This window comes from Aedes albopictus, chromosome 1 (assembly GCF_035046485.1).
Source record: "Aedes albopictus strain Foshan chromosome 1, AalbF5, whole genome shotgun sequence".
Taxonomy (NCBI): Eukaryota; Metazoa; Arthropoda; class Insecta; order Diptera; family Culicidae; genus Aedes; species Aedes albopictus.
Genome location: NC_085136.1, coordinates 134,684,932 through 134,707,636, shown reverse-complemented (window position 1 = coordinate 134,707,636; position 22,705 = coordinate 134,684,932). Strand labels below are relative to the sequence as shown.

At 42.7% G+C, this 22,705-nt stretch overlaps 1 protein-coding gene across 21 annotated transcripts in view; it reads right to left on the bottom strand.

The window, feature by feature from the left end:
* Positions 1-5,323: 5,323 nt before the first annotated feature.
* LOC109422898 (disintegrin and metalloproteinase domain-containing protein unc-71) overlaps positions 5,324-22,705 on the bottom strand; it is a 1,549,374-nt gene continuing 1,531,992 nt past the window's right edge. For 9 of the 21 annotated variants that reach the window (XM_062845416.1, XM_062845418.1, XM_062845425.1 and 6 more), the window contains one exon: positions 19,838-21,028. In XM_062845416.1, coding sequence (XP_062701400.1) covers positions 20,590-21,028 — 439 coding nt within the window. In that variant the 3' untranslated portion in view covers positions 19,838-20,589. Of the gene's footprint in view, positions 21,029-22,705 lie in introns of all 21 variants that reach the window. The other 12 variants (XM_062845411.1, XM_062845413.1, XM_062845424.1 and 9 more) reach the window with 4 other exon arrangements.

Here is a 22,705-nt window from a genome sequence, read left to right as displayed (position 1 = left end):
CCTCAACACCTCGTCGTACATGACATTCCATAACACCGGACCCAGGATGGAACCTTGCGGGACTCCTGAGGTTATGTGAAAGCACTTCCGACCCACCTCCGTGTCGTAAACTAGTACGCGATTCTGAAAGTAGCTTTCGAGAATCTTGTACAAGTACTCCCCAGACGCAAGAGCGCATCGGCAATAGCAGACCAACTGGCGCTATTAAACGCATTCCTTACATCCAGAGTCACTATCGCGCAGAAGCGGATTCCCCTCCTCTTAGGCTCGAGTGCTTTCTCGGCGGTTTTTGTAACCGACAAGATAGCGTCTACGGTGGATCTCCCCTTCCGGAAGCCGTACTGGTTGCTCGAAAGACCATTCTCGCCCTCAGTGAACCTCAACATTCTATTGAGGATGATCTTTTCGAGCACCTTCCCGCCGTGTCAATCAAGCATATTGGTCTATATGCCGACGGGTCTCCGAGTGGTTTCCCCGCCTTTGGCAATAGTACCAGGCTCTGCCTCTTCCAAGCTTCTGGGAAAACTCCCTCGTCCAGGCATTTCTGCATAGCAGACCTGAACATCTCGGGAGTCTCTGCAATAGCTACTTTTAAGGCCAGGTTCGGAACTCCGTCCGGACCTGGGGCCTTACCTACGCTAAGGGACTTAGCTATCCCCGCAAGTTTCACATCGGTGACCCTCTCCTCATCGCCAGCCCCAGTCCCCGGCTGTCCTACGAAAGGAGGCCAAGGACTAGGATCATGACGCGAAAAAAGTCCTCCAATGATCCCCTTCAACATCTCTGGAGATTGCTCTGTTGTAGGAGCCATCACACCTCTCGTCTTGGCCATAACGATCCTGTAGGCGTCACCCCACGGGTTCGTATTGGCGCTCTGACAGAGACCCTCAAAGCAGGCCTTTTTGCTTGCTCTTATCTCGATCTTAAGCGCGGCTTTTGCAGCGGCGGACACCACCCGCCGTTCGTTTCGCTCTTCCTCTGATCGTGTTCGCTGCATCCGCCGCATAGCCCGTAGGCAGGCGCGGCGCAGGTCCGCAATCGCGTCGGTCCACCAGTAAGCCGGTGGCCTCCCATTTCTAGGGTGGACTCGCCTAGGCATGGTCGCATCACACGCACGTGAGAGCACCGCTACCAGCTCGTCGCCGTCTAAACCGATTACGTTTCGCTCACGGCAGAGCGCCTCCCTAAATACCTCTTCGTCGAAGTATGATGTCTTCCACCTACGAGGGCTTGGCCTTGGCCTAGCCGCCTCTTCTTCTATCCGCTGTCTGCTGTTGTTGTAGTCGATACTGTAGCGAACCGCCAGGTGGTCGCTGTGAGTGTAGCCATCATCTACTCTCCAGTTTCGAACTACTTGTTAGGCCAGGACTACAAAAGCTCACGTCAATAATTGACTCCGCTCCGTTTCGACTTTAGGTACTCTTGGTACCGACATCTAAGATGGCCAGTGTTTCTAGCAGGATCTGACCCGGCTGGTTCGTGAAACGGCTTCCCGCTATTACCACCGACCTTCGCCCTGTTAGCACGGTCGTTAAGCGGTCCAGCATTTGCGTGAACCGCTCGATCGGCCACCGCGGAGGTGTTATGCGCCTACAGAAGAAGACCCCGTTTACTTTGGCGACTACGAAGCCCTCATAGGTAGTATACACCAACTCCTGCACGGGGTATTTACCCGTCGTTCATATCGCCGCCATTTTCCTGGTCCCATCCTAGACCCAGTTGCCGGCGGGTACTCGGTATGGGTCCGATATGATGGCGATATCCGTCTCCCACTCAGAACAGAGTTTCCCATTGCTCATGTGTACATAAATGTGACAGCGAGCCTCCCACCAAATTGTCTCCCAGCTCTTCAAAATCGCAGTGTGCTGCGCTGCTAGGAGGCTCACGAAAATCTGGTGGGTGCGAGCTAGGCACATAGCTCCCGGGGAGCTCGTCTCATGCGCTGCGTGAGCTGTTGGTATCTAAGGTGAAAAACATCTTCTTGGTAACGAAGAACCTCAACAACTTTTTTCCGTACACAACTCAAGTGTCTGGTTGGTCTATGCGATGCGACTAGGGACTCTCAATGCAAAGGTCAAGGTTTCAATTCTCGTTCGTTTAGGAAGTTTTTGTCATGAAATTTTCTAATTTAACCAGCGCATGAGACGAAGCTCATGAGACACATCTTGAGAAAAATGAGGCACACAACTTTCAGTCTCACAATGTACAGTGCTCCTGGGAGCTCGCTTGCAATGTGGCTCCCGTACATGGGACTACAGCACGCGTACATTAACTCTGACTCAGAAACCGCCTGACAAAGCAGTTGCTGAGCCGCATCACAGTGGTTCAGGTTCAGCTGCGTTACCTGCACTGTGATTTGTTGTTCACTGCGGCTTTCTTGAAGGCCGGGCACCCTGGGCGGACTCGTGCAGCTTTGGACCTTATGACCTTCAGCGCCGCATCGCCTACACAGTTTGCGCCTGTCGGGGCCTTTGCAGTCCCACGACTTGTGTCCTGGTTCCAGACACCTGAAGCAAACCTCTGGTGGCTCGTGGAATGTCAGGTGACATACACACCAGCCCACCTTTATACTCCCTACTTTAACGGACTTTTTAACATCCGCCACAGGTAGCCGAACCAAAGCTATCTGTGTCCCTGCTGGCCCTCTCCGTAGCTTAACGGCTGCGGCGGCCACCTGCACATCGCACTGTTGCCGCAGTGCCGTGACGAGCTCTTCCACTTCGGTGATCTCGTCAATGTTCTTGACCTTCAGAGTCGCCTCATGTGTCAGAGCCCTCACCTGCACACCCTCACCAAGGACCTCTTCTGCCAGTCTCTTATAGGCGGCGCCCTTGTGCTCCTTCTGGCGCTTCAGCTCCAGGATCATCTCGCCCGTACGAGTACGCCTAATACTGCGTACGTCGGCTCCAAGACCCTCAAGCTTGGCGTCGCTTCGCATCGTCTTCAAGACGCCCGAGTACTTGGACTGTTCCGTCTGGATGACGATCGCGTCGCCTTTCTCGCGCCTGGCACCTGCCCTCCTACCCAAGCAACACACATGTTATAATAGAGTTACGACAGCGCAAGTTTTGGTTGTATAGAAGTTTATTTTACGTAATTCTAACATTGTGTTGAAATAACGTAAAATAAACTTCTATACAACCAAAACTTGCGCTGTCGTAACTTTTATATAACATGTGTGTTGCTTGGGTACGCCTTGGCTTGGCGTCCTGCGCTACTACCTGCAGATTCACCTTCTTCTTCCTCTTCCGCTCTACCTAAAAGTGTTTGGTGAAGCGCAATAGTGCAATAGTCTACACTGATCCCCGCTTGCTGCTCTGACTTTCGATTGTTCTCAACCCCAACCCCTACTCTTGTTCGAAGGGAGCTGAAGGCGGCTTTCTTAGGCGAAGCATGTTCAAACACCAGTGAGGACTCACCACCTTTGGCACTACAAGGTCACCGAGCATCACACTGCACACTGCACATGAATTGTTCAAGCAGAGTTTGCCTATGCGTGGCGGGGGTTTAGCAGTGGGCTGCGCTGTACTTCTTCAGAAATACCACACATCCGAAAGCATCAACTCTGTACAAGCGATTCGGCACCGCTTCCAAAGTGCCCTATTTCCTGATTACGGCATACTGGCGCGCGCGATGGAACTGGTCAACGAGATGGTACACTCTTAGACGACCACGGAGTAGAGGTGTGCTGATGGCGAGGGTCGGGTGACACTGACCTGAAACGACGGATGGGCTAATGTCGGACCTGCCTTCCGTCCCATAAAACCTTGGCAAGGCCCTAGAGTACGTTGCCGATCTGTACCCAGCTTAGAAAACTAACTGGGTGGAGGTAGATTCAGTTGAAGAATCCTGATTAGCGCTGGTCCTGGCTCTGAGCTCAAGTCCCATGAGAGACTGTGCCAACCCGTGGGTGGCCTTCCTGCTTGCATTGATAACCACCGGGATCCTTGGGCGACTACTTCGATGGTAGTGGCAGGACAGCGGCTCTAAGGGGGACCCATTTTGCAGCGATGGATTTACGGACTGGTTAGATCACCGACACAAGCGACGAGGGTAGAATCCCCTCAATTACCGGAGCAAGTGACAACGAAGACCGGTTCAGTGACTGAGGACACGCAGATGAGTGGAACGGATGAGCGTGCGCTGAACCGCAACCAACAGGGATGGGCTTCCGCAGATGATGGAGGTCTCCGAACAGCTCGAGGAGCTGATCGGCCACACGAGCGGGCGGAACAACATCAGCAAAGACCTTAAAAAAGGTCTGCTGAGGCTCCGCCATTCGGTAGCCCAGACCAAGAAAGAGTACGATCTCTTGGTTGAGTGACGAGATAGTGTAGCTGACGCGGGTAGAGTTGATAGGTCCACACAAACAGATTACTTCTCCATGAAGAGCACGACTAGGGTGCAGTCAGGTGGGACTAAAGAAAAGACGAAAAACTCGGCCCAAGCCAAAAGGCCGAGATCCGTCGACGAGGAGCGGCCGGTGAGGGGTAAACGCCCGCGCAGTGCTAGCAGCCCTAAACCGGTCCGAAACGAGCAAGTAGTAAGATCCGAAACCCCTTGATGAGGACGGTTAAAGTAGCGGAGGCCAACTGGTCCAAGGAAAGGAAAACCGTTGGATTACGGTTGATAAAAAGAGGAAAGAGAAGGTTTTGAGTAAAACCAAGGCGAAGCCTGCTCGTAAACGCACGAGGGGCGATGCACTGGTCCTTAAAACAGAGGAAGATAGCTACGCAGATGAGCTTGACTTGGCGTCGCTCCGCATCGCCTTCAAGACTTCCGATCTGCCCCCTCCAGAGGACTGCTGGAATACAGTAAAAGTAGCAATCAACGACGCAGCCGAGAGCACCATCGGATACGTGCAAAGGAGTCGACGGATCGAATGACAATCACCATTTTAAATGCTGCCTACAAAGTGTTATCTCAGGTCATTTTCCATCGTCTGTCACCAGAAACAAATGAGTTCGTGGCGGTCTGGTGGCATCACAACTTGATCTCGAATGCTGAGGTCCATCGACGATGCCTTCAGAAACCTATCTCGATGGTACCTAATTCGAGAGCGTATAGAAAGGTGGGTCGGCTACACACTACGATAAAGCGGAAACATCGAAATATGAAAGCAAGTGCTGAGTTAGAATCTGGCAGGACATCGCAGCAGAGGTAGATCCAAGGGTTCGTAGCGGCGAAGCCTCAATATGGAAATAAAGGAAGTTAAACAGAATCAGATCTGGGCCCAGGTCATGACTAAAGGGATAAATCCAAGCTGTAGCTATCAAGGCATCAAGGTAGGTACTGTCATCATCGACTAAAACAAAACATCAGATTACACCCTTGTAAGATTTTTCATTTGTTAGTAACTTATAAACTTTATTTTCTATCATAAAATTAGTTCAACAAAAATCATTTTCCACGTTTTCACCATTGTTTTTTTCTTCTTCTTTTGTCCTTTGTACAGCAACGAAAGAGTGAACACATTAATCCACTGACATCTTGCATGAAAATACTGCTGCGTTTATCCTTACCATAGAGTGAGTTTAGAGTGTAGCTCAGAGCTTCGCTTGGTTTTTCGAATTTGTTATTCGACCTATATAATCCGTTCGTCCGTGAATTGTTTTTTTTTTCTTTGTCACAATTTTGAAAAGAACTACTCTTTCTGCTTTTTTTATATCTACGTATAAAATCAAACAAAGTTCCGACAGCCGCTCTGAGGCTACAGTGTTGCTTCGCATGCAGCGTCTCCTCATGCATATGGGGGGTTTGGGGTGATTAACGAAACACGTTTTTTTTTGTCAAGTGTTGTTGTGGTTTATTTACCTGCTATAAACTGGATTCTTTTTCTCTGTAGTTTTGTTTATTTTTCTGCGGTTTCAGTTCCAGCATGTTTGCATTATTTTTTTTTATTAAAAAAGTGTCTCCGCGTGATTTATTTTCTTTTATGCTTTGTGTTTTGTTTGTTTGTTTCGCATTACCATAAACTTTAGAATTGCTTGATAACAGAACTAATTTATTTACCATTTTCTGTGTTTATGTGTCTCAATTGGTATGCGTGTGTGTGTGTGTCTGTTGTGTTGTGGTATGTTTCTGAGAGATTTAACTATTTTAGTAAAAAATGATTCAAAATAATTGTATTCGTCCATCATGTTATACTGTTTTAAGTGAGCTGTGTCTGTTCTCATGTATGTGTATGTTGTGTTTATTTTGATTACTCCCATAACTTCGTTTACTCTGATTCTGTCAATGTCTCTTTTTTCTAAATTTTCATTGTTTTTAACTAATGTTTATCGCCTTCGGTCGATACCGCACTTGTTTTCTTCTGCTGTCAATTAATTAAAATCTATTAATTTGATTTATTTAACTATTCTTCATTTTTTAATAAATACCATTTTCGGATTCCTTCCTTTGATTCAATATAAAACGATTAAATATTTATTTTACCACTTTATACATTCTATTTATTCTGTTTTATTCTTTTCATTTCGGAACATCTTCTCTCTGTATTTTTTTTTGTTTTGCTATACCTTAATGCTTCATATGTTTTAAAAACATGTGTTCTGTTTATTTAGAAATTTTCCCACTAACTATTTACATGCGGTCGAGATATTTTTTGTTTGTTTGTATTGGTATTCGATTCCCGTTCGCTTCCGTCGGCAGGTAAGCCGACAACAAGCACAGGGGGTATTCAGGGATTGGCCCAGGCTGCGGATCCACTATTATCTAATAATACTTCACTGCATAACGTGAGTCGTTCCCCTTTCCGCTTGGTAATTGGAAGGGACTATGTACCGTCAATACCGAAGGTTGTTTTGTGTTCTCTTTGATAACGCTCAATTTATTTGTTTCACTAATGTTATTCTTTTTCTGTTTACCATTAATCGTTCTGTCTGCCTATGTTTGAGTTTTTTTTTTCAATTTTTGTTCTTTTTTATTCGATTTTATACAAATATTCCAACTTACACTAAATCCGTTTATTAACTTGTTTCATTAATGCGGTTTTTGTGTTGTATTCCTTTTTCCCTTTAGTTTCACTTGTTTTACGTACTATTTGTAAATATATACAACTATTTTAGAATGACGTTCACGATTTTCCTTACAAATTACTTAACATTAGGTGTTTCACTTATGTGTGTATTTATCGTTCGTGTTTTTCCTATTTCAGTTTTCAGCATCCTTTCCCATTTTCGCACGCACATCTGTCTCTGGCATACTTTAATGCTTTTAACTTTATACCTATTTTTGATGGCTATAACCTTTTTGACAATTTGGTAACAAATTTCTTTTTTTCAATTTCGTGTTTTGTGTGTATGTGTTGAAGTTTGAAAGTATTTTCTTGCAGATTTGTGATACATGTACGTGAGATTATTTCCGTGTAGTTCGCATAACACAAAATTGATTTCCGCAAACAGACCCTACCGGATCGACGGCTACCGACGATCGTTATTCGATTTCCCACTATGTTCTGCCTGTGTTTTTGTTTTGCCTAGTTTTTTTTATTTTCTATATTCAATTACTTATATCAATTTTAGAAAATGTTTCCGAAAAAGTCTACCGAATCATTTGTTTTACCAGTTTTTTTTTTGAAAATTATACCTTTTTTGCTTAATTTTTTCCTCAATTTTCGTTAGTTTGTGTTTTCGTATAAAAATTGACTTTATTACTATTTTACACACGTTACTTTACGCCATCTGTCTCAGTTGTTACGACCGGATGGGTACGTCGTCGAAGGTGCTTCTAACTTCGTAAAAAGTGAAATCAAAAAGGTGTATGTGTTTGATTCTTTTGATTTTTGCTAGTGCGGTTTTGTTTGTTATTTTAAACTTTAGATCTTTTGTTCTCATTGATTTTGTTTTCAGTAAAAATTGGCTATTCCTATGACGAACAGTTTCAGTATGTGTAAGTGAGTGTGCATGCCGTGCTTTGATGAAATGTGCGAGTGATGGTTTGTTCCTACTTTTCCATTTTTTTTTAAATTATGAAATTTTTTATGAACTGAGGGAAATTGGGCAACAATATTCTCACATTATTTTTTGTTGTGTAATCTGTACTGCTATGAGGCCTTTCGTAAACCAAGTAGTTTTGGGCGTTTCATACAAATATTTTTTTATGTATGGGCGAAAATCTACGAGGGAGGAGGGAGGGGTGTCTGAGATTTGCCAAACTTGGTCTACGAGGTTTATGAACAGTCCGCAAGCGAATTGTCTTGGTCGCCCGAGATTGAGCACTTCAACATACTATTGGAAGTTTATGAAAAAAAACAATTTCGATTTATAACTAAGAACAGAATAGAACTGATAATAAATTTCTCGTAATAGTGCAGAGGACTCCTCGGTTTTCTTCAAAGTGGTTTTACTTTAACATGTCTTTACCTTTTTCTACATTTGCTCGAAGTCGCCTACTGAAAAATACACATTACAACTAATTCAAAGCTCCTTCTATTAGATGCCTCGGTAAGCACAGCTGCCCCTTTACAAAAACAGAGATGAGCAATCGTAAACGGGTGGCCAATCAAGCTTATGCTCAAATCATGTTGTTCTATCTAGGCAGAGTTCAATCTCATCAATGTAATTTAACGTGATTTCGATACATTGGCATCAAATCATATCGTTTAGATTTCGATTCATCAAGCAAACTGCGCGACACGATCTGCTCTGCATTCGAAATTGGTTAAGTTTATGTTTGTGATATACCATATCACAAACAAGTGATGCATTAAAACGGGTAATCCTTTTCGCGTTCAATCAGTTTCAATTGCATGCGATGTTGATACCACCCATGTGATGTGTTTTTCCAATCACAAAAAAAAACTCAAATCAGATTGCACACATTTCCATAAGGTTTCGTATCGCTTGTGGGAATGCGATTTGTTTTTAAACGGGATTAAAAACGTATCGCGTGCAAGGGATATCATTCGGAATTAAAGTACCTGCCAGTTATAGGGTAGGTTACTGCTTACAATAAATAGGTATGCATATATTTTGATTAATCGGCTGTAACGTTAATCTTCAATTTGATATTCTGCTCATATTTGAATTTGTTTCGAAATATTTTTTGATACGCACAATGAGACCACTAGAAAAAAAAATCTTCTGAGAAGCCTTATTAAACCACCTAGCGGTGATGGTGCTTTTCTTGTACCTTAGAATATCCTTTCAACAGAACTCAAGATGATCCACAATGCATGGCTTAAGAGTATAAGCTCTATAAAATAATCGCCGTATTAAATAAAAAAAAAACGCGGACACCGTCTTCAGCCAGAGGCTGCACAGACTGAATGAAACTTAAACACTAGACAAGGGACACACGGAGCATGCATCAGTGGATACGGAGAAGAAACTATTCTCACGAAAAGTTTCATCGCCCGGAGCGGGAATCGAACCCTCACCCCATAGCATGGTGCGATTAGAAGCTTGGTGACCCTAATCGCACGGCTACGAGGCTCAACAATACTGAGATACCATCTTGGATGTTCTGGTCATAATTTTTTGGACTTCTTACAGATTTCTCATGCTAAATATACCCTCATTACTTGGTTTAAGAGCCTAAAATCACACAAAATAGGCGCCATATTGAATTTTGACACGCCGTCTATGATTTTCTGGTTATCAATTTTGGACGGCACCCGGCTATCTTCAGCATACAAGTTATCACCATTATAGTATAGTTGAAGAGATCTCGGTAAACAGCGGACATCTTGGATTTTCTGATTTTAAATTTCCAAATTCCGATCATGTTTTCCATGCCATATATGCCCATATTGCATACTCGATCAAACAGCCGCCATGTTGAGCTGTAAACCACTATCTTGAGCTTGTGGTGGGCATCTCAGAATTTCTGATCAAGGGTAAGTGGGCCCTCAAGGGGCCTAATTCTGAAAAATTGTATGGGGCTAAAAACATATTTTTTTTTGACGAAAAAATACCCTGTTCTACTAAAACCCTAAAGGGCTAAAATGTGCTTAGAATTACGATGTCTTTACTTGTTTTTTTGACTATGGTGAACCTGTACGTAAAAAGAAAATCGGGCTAAGTACTGTTCCTTTTGATTCCACTAAGAATTTGCATCGTTTGACAAATATGTATTTCGACCTCAACTGTAAGGTCGTCTTCAGCGTCTTGTACTTGACTCAACTGTCGAGCTTAACCCGATTTTCTCTTTGTTTTTTTTTTTCAAAAAACTACCTAAAAATCAGATATATTTTTTTTAGATCCCATAGGAACCCTTTTTTTTATTTTGCTCAATAACTTAAAACAAGTGGAGATATCGCAATTCTGAGCTCAGTTTTGGCCCTTCAGGGTCCAAAAATCATCGGTTTTAGTAGTATAGCCTTTCGTAAAAAAATATTGTTTTTTAGTCCCATACATTTTTTCAGAACTTTTCGGCCCCTCGAGGGACCAGTTAGCTTTGAGATACGGACTTAATATTTTGACACGATCATTTCTGGCTTAAACGATTATTTTCCAATAAAGAACTTTGAACTTTTTCATTTTTTGCAAAATAAGGAACGGCCTAATTGTACATGTAAACTTTGCGACGAAATTTCTGACAGAAGGTTTGGAGAAGTTCTGGTAGGTATTTCCTGTAAAAAATCTCAAGGAAATTCTATTGAAGTTCTAGAAAGGATTTTCGGTTCAGTTTAACAGCCGGAATTTTCCTCGCTCAGGCTGGACTCGATCAATAATTTAATCCGGATAATCGAATCACCCGGATAATTGAGCCGTTTGCGTTTCGTTTATTTTCAGCTTTTTGCGTTTGGGCAACTTCACTGGTGTTCCTTCTGAAAATTTCTCCAGCAATGCCACTTGTCGATTTGAGGATTCTTTTAGAAACTATTCCTGGTAGTTCCTCCAGGAATTTCATCTATTTGGGAATTCCTTGATGGGCATTCCTCCAAAAGCCTGTTCTGTGGTTTCCGCCACGAATGCCTTCTATGGATTAATCAAGAAATGCTATCTAGGGATTTCTGCAGGAACTTCTCGGGGATTCACAAAGGGAGTTTCTGTAAGATTTTCATGAGAAACTATTGAAAGATTCCCAGTATAAATTTATGGAAAATTCCAAGAAACTCGGAAGACTCCCAGACGATATTCTTACAGAAATCCCAGAAAGGTCTTCGGCCTTGCAGCCTGCAGGTCGCAATCTATCTGAGGATTTCCTGAAAGTATCAGAACTTCCGAAGGAATCCCAGAAAAACTTTTGGAGGAATCACAGAACAAAATTCTGCGGAGATTGATGCATGGGAGATCAAAATCTTCCAACTGTGCATTGGTTTAGTAGACACCCTGTAGTTGATAACTGAATTGTTGAGCACCAATTTGTTCAATAGTATCGATAGGGTTCTGTTTGGCTAATTGAAGTTTCGAGAGAGACGAACCAGTCAAGGGCTGAAAGTCTCTTATAAAGACAAATCAATCAATCAATCAATCAAGTTTCGAATATATTGATTAAACCCTACGAATCATTTTCAGATCGTTTGACTTCAAGGGATTGAGCGGCAGATTATATGTCATCAACCCATGAACTACAATATGCCTCCTGCACCCTGCATCCTTCATTGATGTCGTGAATAGTTGAATGGAGCCCCCTAGTATTTCGTAACAAGTCAAAACAGAAACTGTCAGTGGACGTTTTGCCCCTCCCACAATCCTTCATTTCTGAAAAATTACACTTTTTTGAATAGTATTTGATTCGGGAAATTTGGTTTGCTTTACCCCACAAATCCAAGAATCGTTTTTAAAATTGTGCCGTAGCTTAAACCTGAAACACATAGCGTTTGTTCCGTCGAGGTTTGCGCTGTTTACAGTTCTCCCATAGGAAATCCATCAATTTACTGTCATGCACACGCAAACGTATCCATTGTGCGGGGTTCTTTAGTAGTCCTGGAAGTGCACTTCGTAAGCGGATGATCATGGGATCATTTCCTAGCCGCACCACCATCAACTTTTTGCCCATGTGACACGGACCCGGATGGACTGATAAGGTTCAACTGCAAAAAGAACGTGTATCTCGTTCTACCCTCTACGAAGTAAAAGAGAAGCAATATTGTAGCTATCAGTTCTAGCACTATAAGTAAAATAATAAGAAAGTGAACGGCATTCGGCCAAACGATCCATTTGGCCAGATGGCGTTCGATTAGACGACATTGCACCAAACGGCATTCGGGCAAATGGCCAGACACTGTCTGTTCCATTCACTACAAAATTACACATCTCAAAGAGATTTGGTTGTGTAAGGACAATTAGAAACCTTCAAGAATGTTTGAAAACTTTAAAATTTAGTAGTGATTGAAATTCGATTGCTGATTAAATTTATTTAGAAAACTACCTTGATGTAGTTTAGGCATGCAAGACATGAACAAGTTCTAGGTAGAATTTAAAGATAAGGCGTGGTCGATTTTTTTTCTAACGTCATTTACATTCCTAGATAAATAAAGACTCAACAGAGTTAATTGAGACATTATTTTATAAGGGAGACATGTTATTTCTTGTAGCACATTTGTGAATTGCTTAGGTAGAGTTTAGGTGGGAAAAGTTGGGAGTGCGAATTGGAAATTTCAAAAGAAGAGATGGGTTCTTAAGGTTTGAAAAAAAAATCTTCAAAGAATCTTGAAAAGTTCTTTCAAAAATTCTTTCATGCCATACATAAGATATGCCTTCAATCCTCAGTTTCTTCTGTCCAAAACGACATATTTGTTATATTTTGAAAAATTACAACCATTAGCAATCTCTTCAAATGTTTCTATGTTATTTTTGCAAGAAATTATAATATTCTTTTTATTATAATTTCATAATATGTACTGAATTTACTATCGGGACAAGCTGTACATGTCAGATTTTCATCGACACTTCTACATTTATAAAGTGAACAATATCTTCACCAATAAACCATTTTTACACTCGTGTACAGTTTGACATGTATAATGACATTTTATGCTCTGGGATGTTGGAAAAATCTCAGAAATTTCATGAAAATTTCCACTCGAAATTTCGCCATCGATTTTTACCCACAATATTTTCCATGAGTTCCGCAAGACATTACGCCTCGATTTTTAAAGAATATGCCTGATTTCTATCGGAAGTTCAGTTGAGATTTTTTTAAACTATTTTACTTCTTTCTGCGAGTGATTCCACTCAGATTTGTGTTAGCGTCTTCTCGCCATAATTCGATTGGAAATGCGTGAATTAATTGCTCATATCTTGAAAGTATCAATCGTTATTTTTAGGGGATTTCTCCAGAAACATACGAAATGGTGTATGTAGTTAGTGCTTTAGGAATCTACCTTCATCTTGCATTTAGATTTTAAGAAGTCGGTCAGAAATGAGACTATGAAAATCTACAGAAGTTCCATAAATATTGCACTCGTGGAGCGAATCCACAGTGTGACGGTTAAAGATAGATGACAAGCAAATTTAGCTGATTTTTGCCTGCTGAATGCATTCATCAATATAAATTTCTGTCGGCAGTGGCTAGTCATTGCTTTGACCAGAATGCTGCAATTCTGCTTTGACAGATTTGTTAGATACTTCGCCACCCTTGGAGATGGCTCAGTACAATACAATTTTGTTTGACGACATGACTCCAAACTATTCCAGTATTGTCTGTGTAAAGTAGCAGCCTTGGTGTGAATCTGAAGCTTTACCCAACACTTCGATATCGGAATAGCTGGCTCAGGGCCAATGGAGTCATGTGATGGTCCAGTGCGAGCTAACTCATCAGCCATTTCCAGCGGTGGAAGAATTACCAGGTACCCAAACAAGGCGAACATTGTTTGCCGTGTTCAGCTCCTCCATTTGAGTTCGACAAGCGATAACTAGCTTTGACCTAGAGTTGGCCGAGGCAAGTGTTTTAATAGCAGCCTGGCTTTTTGAACAAAAGTATATTACTTTGCCCATTACGTGCTGCTGATGTGTCGATTGCACTCCGCACAAGAGCAAAGATTTCGGCCTGAAAAATGGTGCAGTGTCTACCAAGCATTTGCTCTAGAGAATAAACACCAGCACCTGCTGGACCTTCGAGAAGGGAGCCATCTGAAATACATCTCTTCAAATATCCAGATGACCACTCTACCAGGGAAGGGAATTTCGTGGAAAATGTCCTATATGGAAAATTACAAGCAATTGTAAGATCACTTGGAGCAAGGACAATTTTATCCCAATTCATTAAAAGTGGAAACAACGAGGTGTGTGTTGATGTGCGATTCACAGGAGTATCCTCTAGTAGACTGAGTACCCGTAGTCTGTAAGTGCAATAAAGTGCTACTTGTTTGAGATTAATGTGTAGTCGGGTTACGTCAAAGAGAACTTCGAGCGCTACCGTGGGAGTTGAAGAGAACGCTCCAGACATCGCCATTAAGCACATCCTTCGGAGATGGCTCAATTTTGATTGGATCGCCCTTTTGCCACCACTTTTGCCAATATTGGTCGAACAACAGTTGTGTAAATCGATTTGATATACATGGGTTTAAGACCCCAAGTTGTACAAAAGGTTCGCCGGCATTGCCCGAAGGCCATACAAGGTTTCTTGATTCTGAACTCAATGTGAGGTGTCCAATAAAGCTTGGAATCAAGAATAATTCCAACGTGCTTTACCTGTTCAGTCACATCGATTTCAGAATCAAAGAGATGCAAAGGTCGAACGCCATTACGGTTTCGCCTTTCCGTAAAAAGAACAATAGATGTTTTATTCGGATTAACCGATAGGCCATATTGGCAACACCAACCCTCAACTACCTGAAGGGCGCTTTGCATCAGGTCGAAAAGGGTGCTGATGTACATACCGACTAACAATGTTAGGTAGTCGCCGGCAAAACCATAAGTAGGAAAACCACTATTATCGAGTTGCCTCAATAGCGTATCTGCTACGAGATTCCACAAAAGCGGTTACTCCCTCTTGGGGGCAACCACACACACACCATGACTCCGTGCAGCTGCCAATATGGCATCGAAAGGCACGTTGCCAAAGGCACCCTCGATATCTAAGAAAACATCCAACCAAGATTGCTTTTGAACAAATGCTTTCTCGATATCGTAAACAACCTTGTGTAAAAGAGTCACAGTGGACTTTCCAGATTGGTAAGCATTTTGGTTCACATGAAGAGGCACGTTGGCCAGATGAACATCACGAATGTGATGGTCGATAATGCGTTCTAAGCATTTCAGAAGAAAAGAGGCCAAACTGATAGGTCTAAAGCTTTTAGCTTGTTCATACGACGAACGACCCACTTTCGGAATAAACTTCACAGTAATATCCCGCCAAGAATTGGGAATATACCCTGTAGGAAATCTGCAAACAAGTATTTTTTTCAAAACATGTTTGAAATAATCAAATCCTTTTTGAAGCAAAATAGGATAAATCCAATCTGTCCCAGGAGATTTGAAAAGAGCAAAGCTATTAAGTGCCCACTCAATCGATTATATAGTTACAATACTCCGAGCAGAAGCCAAGGAATCATAACTACAAGAAAAGACATCAGGTTCATCTGAAGATGTAATATCCACACATCCGGGGAAGTGTGTGCTGAATAAGCATTTCAAAACTTCCTCATTAGACGAAGCGAAATCGCCATTTGGCAATCGAAGTTCGTTCACTCGGAAATCCTTAGATTTTGCAAGAATTTTGTTTAACCGACTGATTTCACTCAAACTGGAAACATTCGTGCAAAGGTTTTTCCAGCCGGATCGTTCAGCAGACCGGAGAGCTTATATGTGGGCCTTGTGAGCCGACCTGAAAGCTTCAGAACCAGCCGAACGTCGTCTGTTCCAACTCTTTTTAAATTGGTTCCTGAGTTTCGCCAAATCAGACTTCTGCCAAGACGTTCCTCTTGTGCTCTTCACAGACCGTAGAGGGCAAGCTTCTTCAAAAGCTTCCATGATGAAGGTCGTTGTATAGTATCAACGACATCATCTAAATCACTTGGAGTGTCAATGGATGGTGAGTATCCATGAAATTTGGCCGCAACCAAATCAGTAAAGAGATTCCAGTTTGTTGACCGGGGATTCCTAAAACGCAATGTTTGTGAAGCAACTTTTAAATGTTCAAAAAAGATGTAGCGATGGTGAGATAAAGATTCTTCATCTGACACATATGCCAATTTGTCAGCTCGTGACCAATTCTAACATATTTGTGGGCATCGTAGCCGTGCGGTTAGCGGCGTCAGTCGTCTAGGCGTTTCGTAAGCCTCGGAGTGCGGGTTCGATTCCCGCTCCAGTCGGGGAAAACTTTTCGTCGAACGGAAAATTCTCCATTGGGCCACTGGGTGTTCAGTGTGTTGTCCGTTGTCTCGTGTATGTAATGTTCAGTCTGTGCAGCCTTTGGCTGAAGACGGTGTAGTGCCTTTAAAAAAAATATGCGGTTTCCTATGTTAAGTAATCCAAGATCTGTACTACTTAAGTGCTCCATCAAATTGGTGCCTCTTCGAAATGCGCGGCACAAGAGGCATACGCAGGACTGCCAGGATGGCCTCCATGGTCAAATGGTAGCGCGCGTGGGACAGTTCCTCCAAAGGAAGGTGGACCCATAGGTTGATACCGAGGGTAGATAGTTGGATTAATAGGCGCCATGGGGAAGTTACATTCCACCTGACGCAAAGCCTTACAGGTCATGGTTGCTTCCGACAGTATCTACACCGTTTCGGGCATGCGGATTCTCCCGAATGCCCAGTGTGCAATGGTTTAGAGGAAACGGCGGAACACGTTTTGTTTGTGTGGCCGCGTTTTCGCACAATGCGTGACCGCATGCTTGCCACATGCGGGGAGGACACAACTCCGGACAACTTGGTCCAGAGGATGTGTAGGGAGGAGGTTAGCTGGAATGCCGTTTCAACGGCTATCACCCATATCGTCTGGGAGCTACAGAGGAGGTGGCGCGTGGACTCGGAGAATGGCTAGTCCAGATGCAGTACAAGAGGTGGTCCAGGGGTTCGAAGTCGGCTTCGTAGGTCATACCGTAGGTCATGCCCTGCGGTCGAGATCGACTCTTACAGCGATTAAGTGGCCGCGGATAGGAAGTCCCGGTAGCGGTGCTGTCGTGGCGTCGGTCTACTGGGTTGGATCCGAGCCCGTGGTTGGAAAGGGGTCCCCGGCAAGGGTCGGGGTAGGTGAGACCCTACTGTCTGCAACCTTCGGTGCATCTGATAGGGCCTGAAGGGTAGTGATACCCTTCCTTTGCGGGCAGGTCAGATCGGGTTGCACGTGGGCATCAGTTCTTGATGTCTGCTAAGCAGTTGGACGCGGGCGGGGTTGACCCTGCCCGCCTTCCGAGGACAAAGGGAGTGGCAAGGACCACTCGGGAAACTGACCTTGCGCCAGCATGCTACCGTGATGGACTCTCCAGAGCGAGTCAACGATGTTCGTTGCTGCTAGGCTACCGCAGCTAACCTTGTGGAGTGGGTGCGATATGCACTAGCCCCTCTCTGAAGCAATACCTTCTTGGTGGTTCCGGAGAGACGTAGGGTTTGGCGACCATAGGAATGTGTTTTAGTGGGTCGAGGAGAGAGTAGTCCTGGCTTTTACTAGTGTTGTAGAAGACGGCCTTAACCCCACACTACCCTAACCTTCCTGTTAGGGTGCCTGTTGAGCAGATTTATCCCCCTATGGTTTAGAAGAAAAAAAAAATGGTGCCTCTCAAGCTGCCCTAGATGATATGGTGAGCATTAGCATAACTGCCAACATTTATCGGAAGGCCTTTTGAAGGACTATATGCGATGACTTGCTTGAAAGCATCCGTAGGGGATGGATCATCATGCGGTAAATACACCGAACAATACTTAGACGTATTTCCTGTTGAGGTTTCCAACACATACATCAATTGTGATAGCACATACATCTGTGGTGATCAGTTCAGAGATAAGTGTAGCATAAATTGCGTTGTTGACAAGCACACAGGCGCGAGGCATGACACGCGAGTTTGCCCTTTCATTTTTAGTGAAAGTAGCAAACACCGGATTCACAAGGTTTCCTAGATAGAAATTCTCCTTACGAAAGTAAGGTTCTTAGACCAAGGCCACTTCGGCTGTGCTATTTTGCATAAGTCTGCAAAGATTGATCGTTGCTGTTCTTTTATACTGAAGATTGATATGTGCTATCTTAACCGTAGCCACTGTTTTGATGTAAGCGTTTGGTGTGTTGGGAAGTAAAGCCGTGGGTCCCAGGATTAGTTCCGTGAATATTTCTACTGGCGTATCAAGCAAATATTGTTCAGTTGCTGTTACAACTAACAAACGAGGCTATTTATCATCCAAAAACAATGAGAGCTTGGAAAATTGCATCTTTGGCCCACCTTAGGAATTTTATTAATTTTATCATATAATCTCTACAAAGTCTTGACACATTTTGACACATCTTGACATCTTGACACATGGAAGTTCCAATAATAATTTGTCAAGATTTCAATAATATTTTGCTAAGATTTTGTAGAGATGATATGATAAAATAATAAAATTCTCAAGGTGGGCCAAAAATACCTGCCCGGGTTAAAATACGTCCACTACCTTATGTGTTCCAGGATTACGGGTACTCCTTTATAGAATTGGAATGTTGAACATTATCATCTGTTCTGAACGTTTAATTAGTTCGAAATACTGTTAACTATTGATAATTTTTTGTCTGCTAAATCAGTTGATAAGTTTATATTTACCATTTCCCCATACCAAAAATCTAACTTCCACCTAAAATAATGTGAGAATATTTAAATTATTAGTTCATGATCAGGATGTGTATACAGGTAGGTGTGAGCTAGCTATTCCTAATTACATGAATGCCGAGCGTCCACCACAATCTCCGTGGTGGTGTGGTGCATTTTTGCAAGCGGTGCGTGCAATTGCGTAGGGGTCTGCCCAAAATTCACCTAGGACCTAATCGTACCAGGCCCGGTTTTGTGGGTTTTCGCAAATCTGTTAGTTTTCGGAATCTCATCCCCGCTCACATAACGGCAGCCAGTGGTGAGAAAGGTTGCTCCAAGTTTCATATTCTACGCGCACCGGTTTGCGTTATCATAATAATGCTCCATTCCCCGGCAACTCATCGACCTGTTCTATGCCTTGCTGTCAGAGATGCATTTTGAACGCTCATGTGCGGTGAGCGTGCCTTAAGTGTTCCCTGATTGCTCTCAAGTGCGTGTTCACACTTTTGAACAAAATTTAGGTAACTAGATGGCTCACGCAACGGTGTTCAAACGTGACAGTTCAGGTCTAGAGCCAGTGATTTGTCAACCGAATGTAGGTGTTGGAAGCGACTGCGTTATTATTTAATTTAACTTTTCACCAATGATAATTTATTGGTTATTTTCCAACTAGCAGCCCATGGGTAATAATTTATTAAGTTTAATACTATTAAGCGTCTTTAAGTTGGATAGTGGGTGCACGATAACCAAGATAAATACATTATACTGCGCAGATACGGACCTTGGTGCTCCCCACGCCGTACCATGGCTCGTATGGACCGGACTAGCATGTAACACTTCTGGTCCAACATTTTATTTATAATTGGGATGAAGTTGATGTCCAGGAAGTGGCCGGGGCTCGACCTGGTGCAATGAGCCCTAGGTGTTTATAAGTTTACGGAAAGTGGGTGGAAGCCTTACATAGGTAAGAGCGAACCTAACTGTATATATTAATAAACGGAGAATTAGCTATCAGGATCGCAGGTTCTGCAAATATTTCATATCCAACGATGAACGCGAAAACCTTATGAAAATCTTCGATTGACCTCGACCGACAGCGCTACATCTTAACGATAACAACCGAATGAAAGTGAAGTCGGCAAATCGTTGCTTAGATACACAGTGCACTGTGTTCAAACACCCACTAGTGTTTGAACTTGAACACGGCTCACGTGAGCAATGCCTTTGAACAGAACATGAACAGAACACGTTCAAATGCATCTCTGCTTGCTGTGTGTTTTTTTGGTGTATGTTTTTCTATGTTTTGTTGTTGTTCGGTTCTCGGATCCTGCTGTTGGCTGAGGTCGCTGCTGAGGCTGCTGAAACGAGAGGACACATTGTGGGTGGTGGGTGGATGGTGTTGGATGGATGATGATTGAGGGAGGTATAAGAGGTGCTGGCCGGGGCAAAAAGTGATGATAATGGTGAACACTTTGTTACTCTTATTTTTTGTCATATTGTTCGCACTGGTTATTTCAACATTTTTTTGTGTGTGTTTCGTTTGTATGTATACCTACTGCTGCTTTCACACTCCGCTACCCTCGTCTTTCATGTCTCTAAACTCGTTCATTCGTACCCGCGCATTCGGTTTGCATTTGGAATTATTTATGGAAAGTGTTTTTCTGCTTATTATCCCTATTACGGTTCATTTCCAGCAATGTTCGCTTGAAAAGATTTCCTTACTTTTTCGTGTATGTGAATGGGGCTTCTTTTGCTGCTCTTATTGGATGTTTTGCTGTGTTTGTTCAGTTAAATTCGTCTCGATGATTATGATAACACGTACAATTCTGCGGTATTAGCTGCGGTTGTTTTCTGATGTTTTTTGTCTTGTTTTACTGTTCTGATTTTGTGATGATCTAGTTGTTCTAATTAGTTGTGTTTGCTTTTGCTATCGTGGGGATTCAATCTCTGCCGGCATTAAATCCCGTTTAGCTACTATCAGTGTTTATATTCGGGATAGCGACCTGTATTCTCCATTATATGATTTCCGTCGGGTCCTTGGCCTTGCATAATGGGTCCACGTCTCGACGGCTGTACCACGCTTCCAGAGCTCTCGGTCTCGGTGGAGGGTGGCGAAGGATAGTAGTCTCTGCTGTTCACCAGCTGATGACTCAAACTGGTGATATTGTGACAGCTGCCCATTGCTGGTACTCCATTGACGTTGCTGGTGGTGGTGATGGTGGTGGAATTGTTGTTGTCGTGATGCAACTGCTGTTGCTGATGCGATGGATGTTGTTGAATATGGCCGTGCATGGTACTGGCTGATGATGGACCTTGCGCGTGGGACGAATCCGATCCTTGCTCCATTACCACCACGGAAACCACGTCCTCACTCGCCCATCGGGCTAACTGTTGTTGAGCTTGAAATAAGTCATCACTAAAACAGTGATAGGCAGCAGGGCAATTTCGTGGTGGTTTATACCAAAACAAACAAAGAAAGAAACAAATGGTTGAAAAAACTTTCTTTTGGTCTTTCAGGTCAACTAACCAAATCAAGAGTAATCGAGGGTAGGGGAACGAAAAGGGGAGTCGGACCGCGAACGGTCGTGGTCCCCAGTTCTCAGACAGGATTCAGACAGGTGCTCGGTATGAGTGCGCTGCGAGTGGGTTGGGATTTTTTTGTGAGAGTAGGTGCTCCAGTGTAACACATTACCAAAATAACATAGAAAACTCATAAAGACCAGAAGAAATTCTACTTAAAGAAAATCATACAAGCATTTCAGACACTACGAGCGATTACGGATGGGGTGATTGCGGTGGCGGTTAACAAACTGTGGCTTTGTACAGGTGCGCATCGATTCGGGGTTCTGCTTAGATTCCAGGATGGGATTTATTTATAGATGTTTTACGGGATGTATAAAACTGTACATAACTATTTTTTTGTCAGCTTTAGTGATTTTAACTATTGTTTAGAATATTCATTGGAACTTTACTTTAGTTTCTATCTTTGCAATACCAACAACTTTAAAAGTCATAGTTTTGTAAGTCATGTATTCTGTTATTAAATTTTAATTTAACATGTTTTTAATATTTTCGGATGCTCAACTAAAACGGACGAGAATGCATTATTTTTAAGTGATGTAAAACTAAATGTAAGTATGAAAATAAAAGTTGCCGTAACGCGCCTATCACTGATAATAAAGAGTTTAAAACTCTGATATTATTAGATTCGTTTTCAAATTTGTTTCGGTATTTTACATCTTTTGTATTTTTCGTTTTTGTTTCATTCTCCAAACACTGTGCGACTTGTGCTCCACCGGTTGCTAACTGGCAACTTTGTTGGTCAAAATCATCATTTTTGTATTCGTGTATTTCGTGTCGTAAATAATAAATAGGGAAACCGTTGCGTATGTACAACAGGTTGCTCCTTATTTCATAATACTTCCCTGGCCCTATGTAGATCCATGGCGTCCATTTTGAAAACAAAATTTCTCGAACGTGCCGGAATTTGTAGTGTTTACTTGGGTTTGCTTTGTAATGGGCGTATACTTGCTACGGATATGTATACCCTAGACAAACTCAAACTCTAACTTTGCACAAATCGTTTACTGTTGGAAGTTTTTCAGTGTTAGAAATGCCAATTAAGCAAAAGTATCCCTGATTGCATAGTGCAGATCCTAGCGGATTTGGCGTGGTAAGGTGAATAAGGTGAAAAAAAATACGGTGAAGGTGAAAAAAAACTCTAGGTATCAAAATAAAGCCCTAAAAATTTAAAAATATCCATAGCGGTTCAAACAAAATACTTAGGGGAGATCGGGGCGTGATGGACACCCGGGGCGAAATGGACACCCCTATTTTTGCCGAAGCCGTTGACTTTTATGCTCAACTTTTGATGTATGAGTATAAAGTAACAAGTCATTGTTCTATTTTTCAAAAGTACCATTTATATTCCTCTAAAATAACCAAAAAATCATTGAAATTAAAATATGTTTTTCATATGGTGAAATTCTTATAATTTCGAAGCATCAGTAAATAAGGTATTACGAGTGTTTGTGTGTGTCCACCATAAAATCCAGTGAATTGTTACCTCTTCTACATGTATACGCAGATAAAG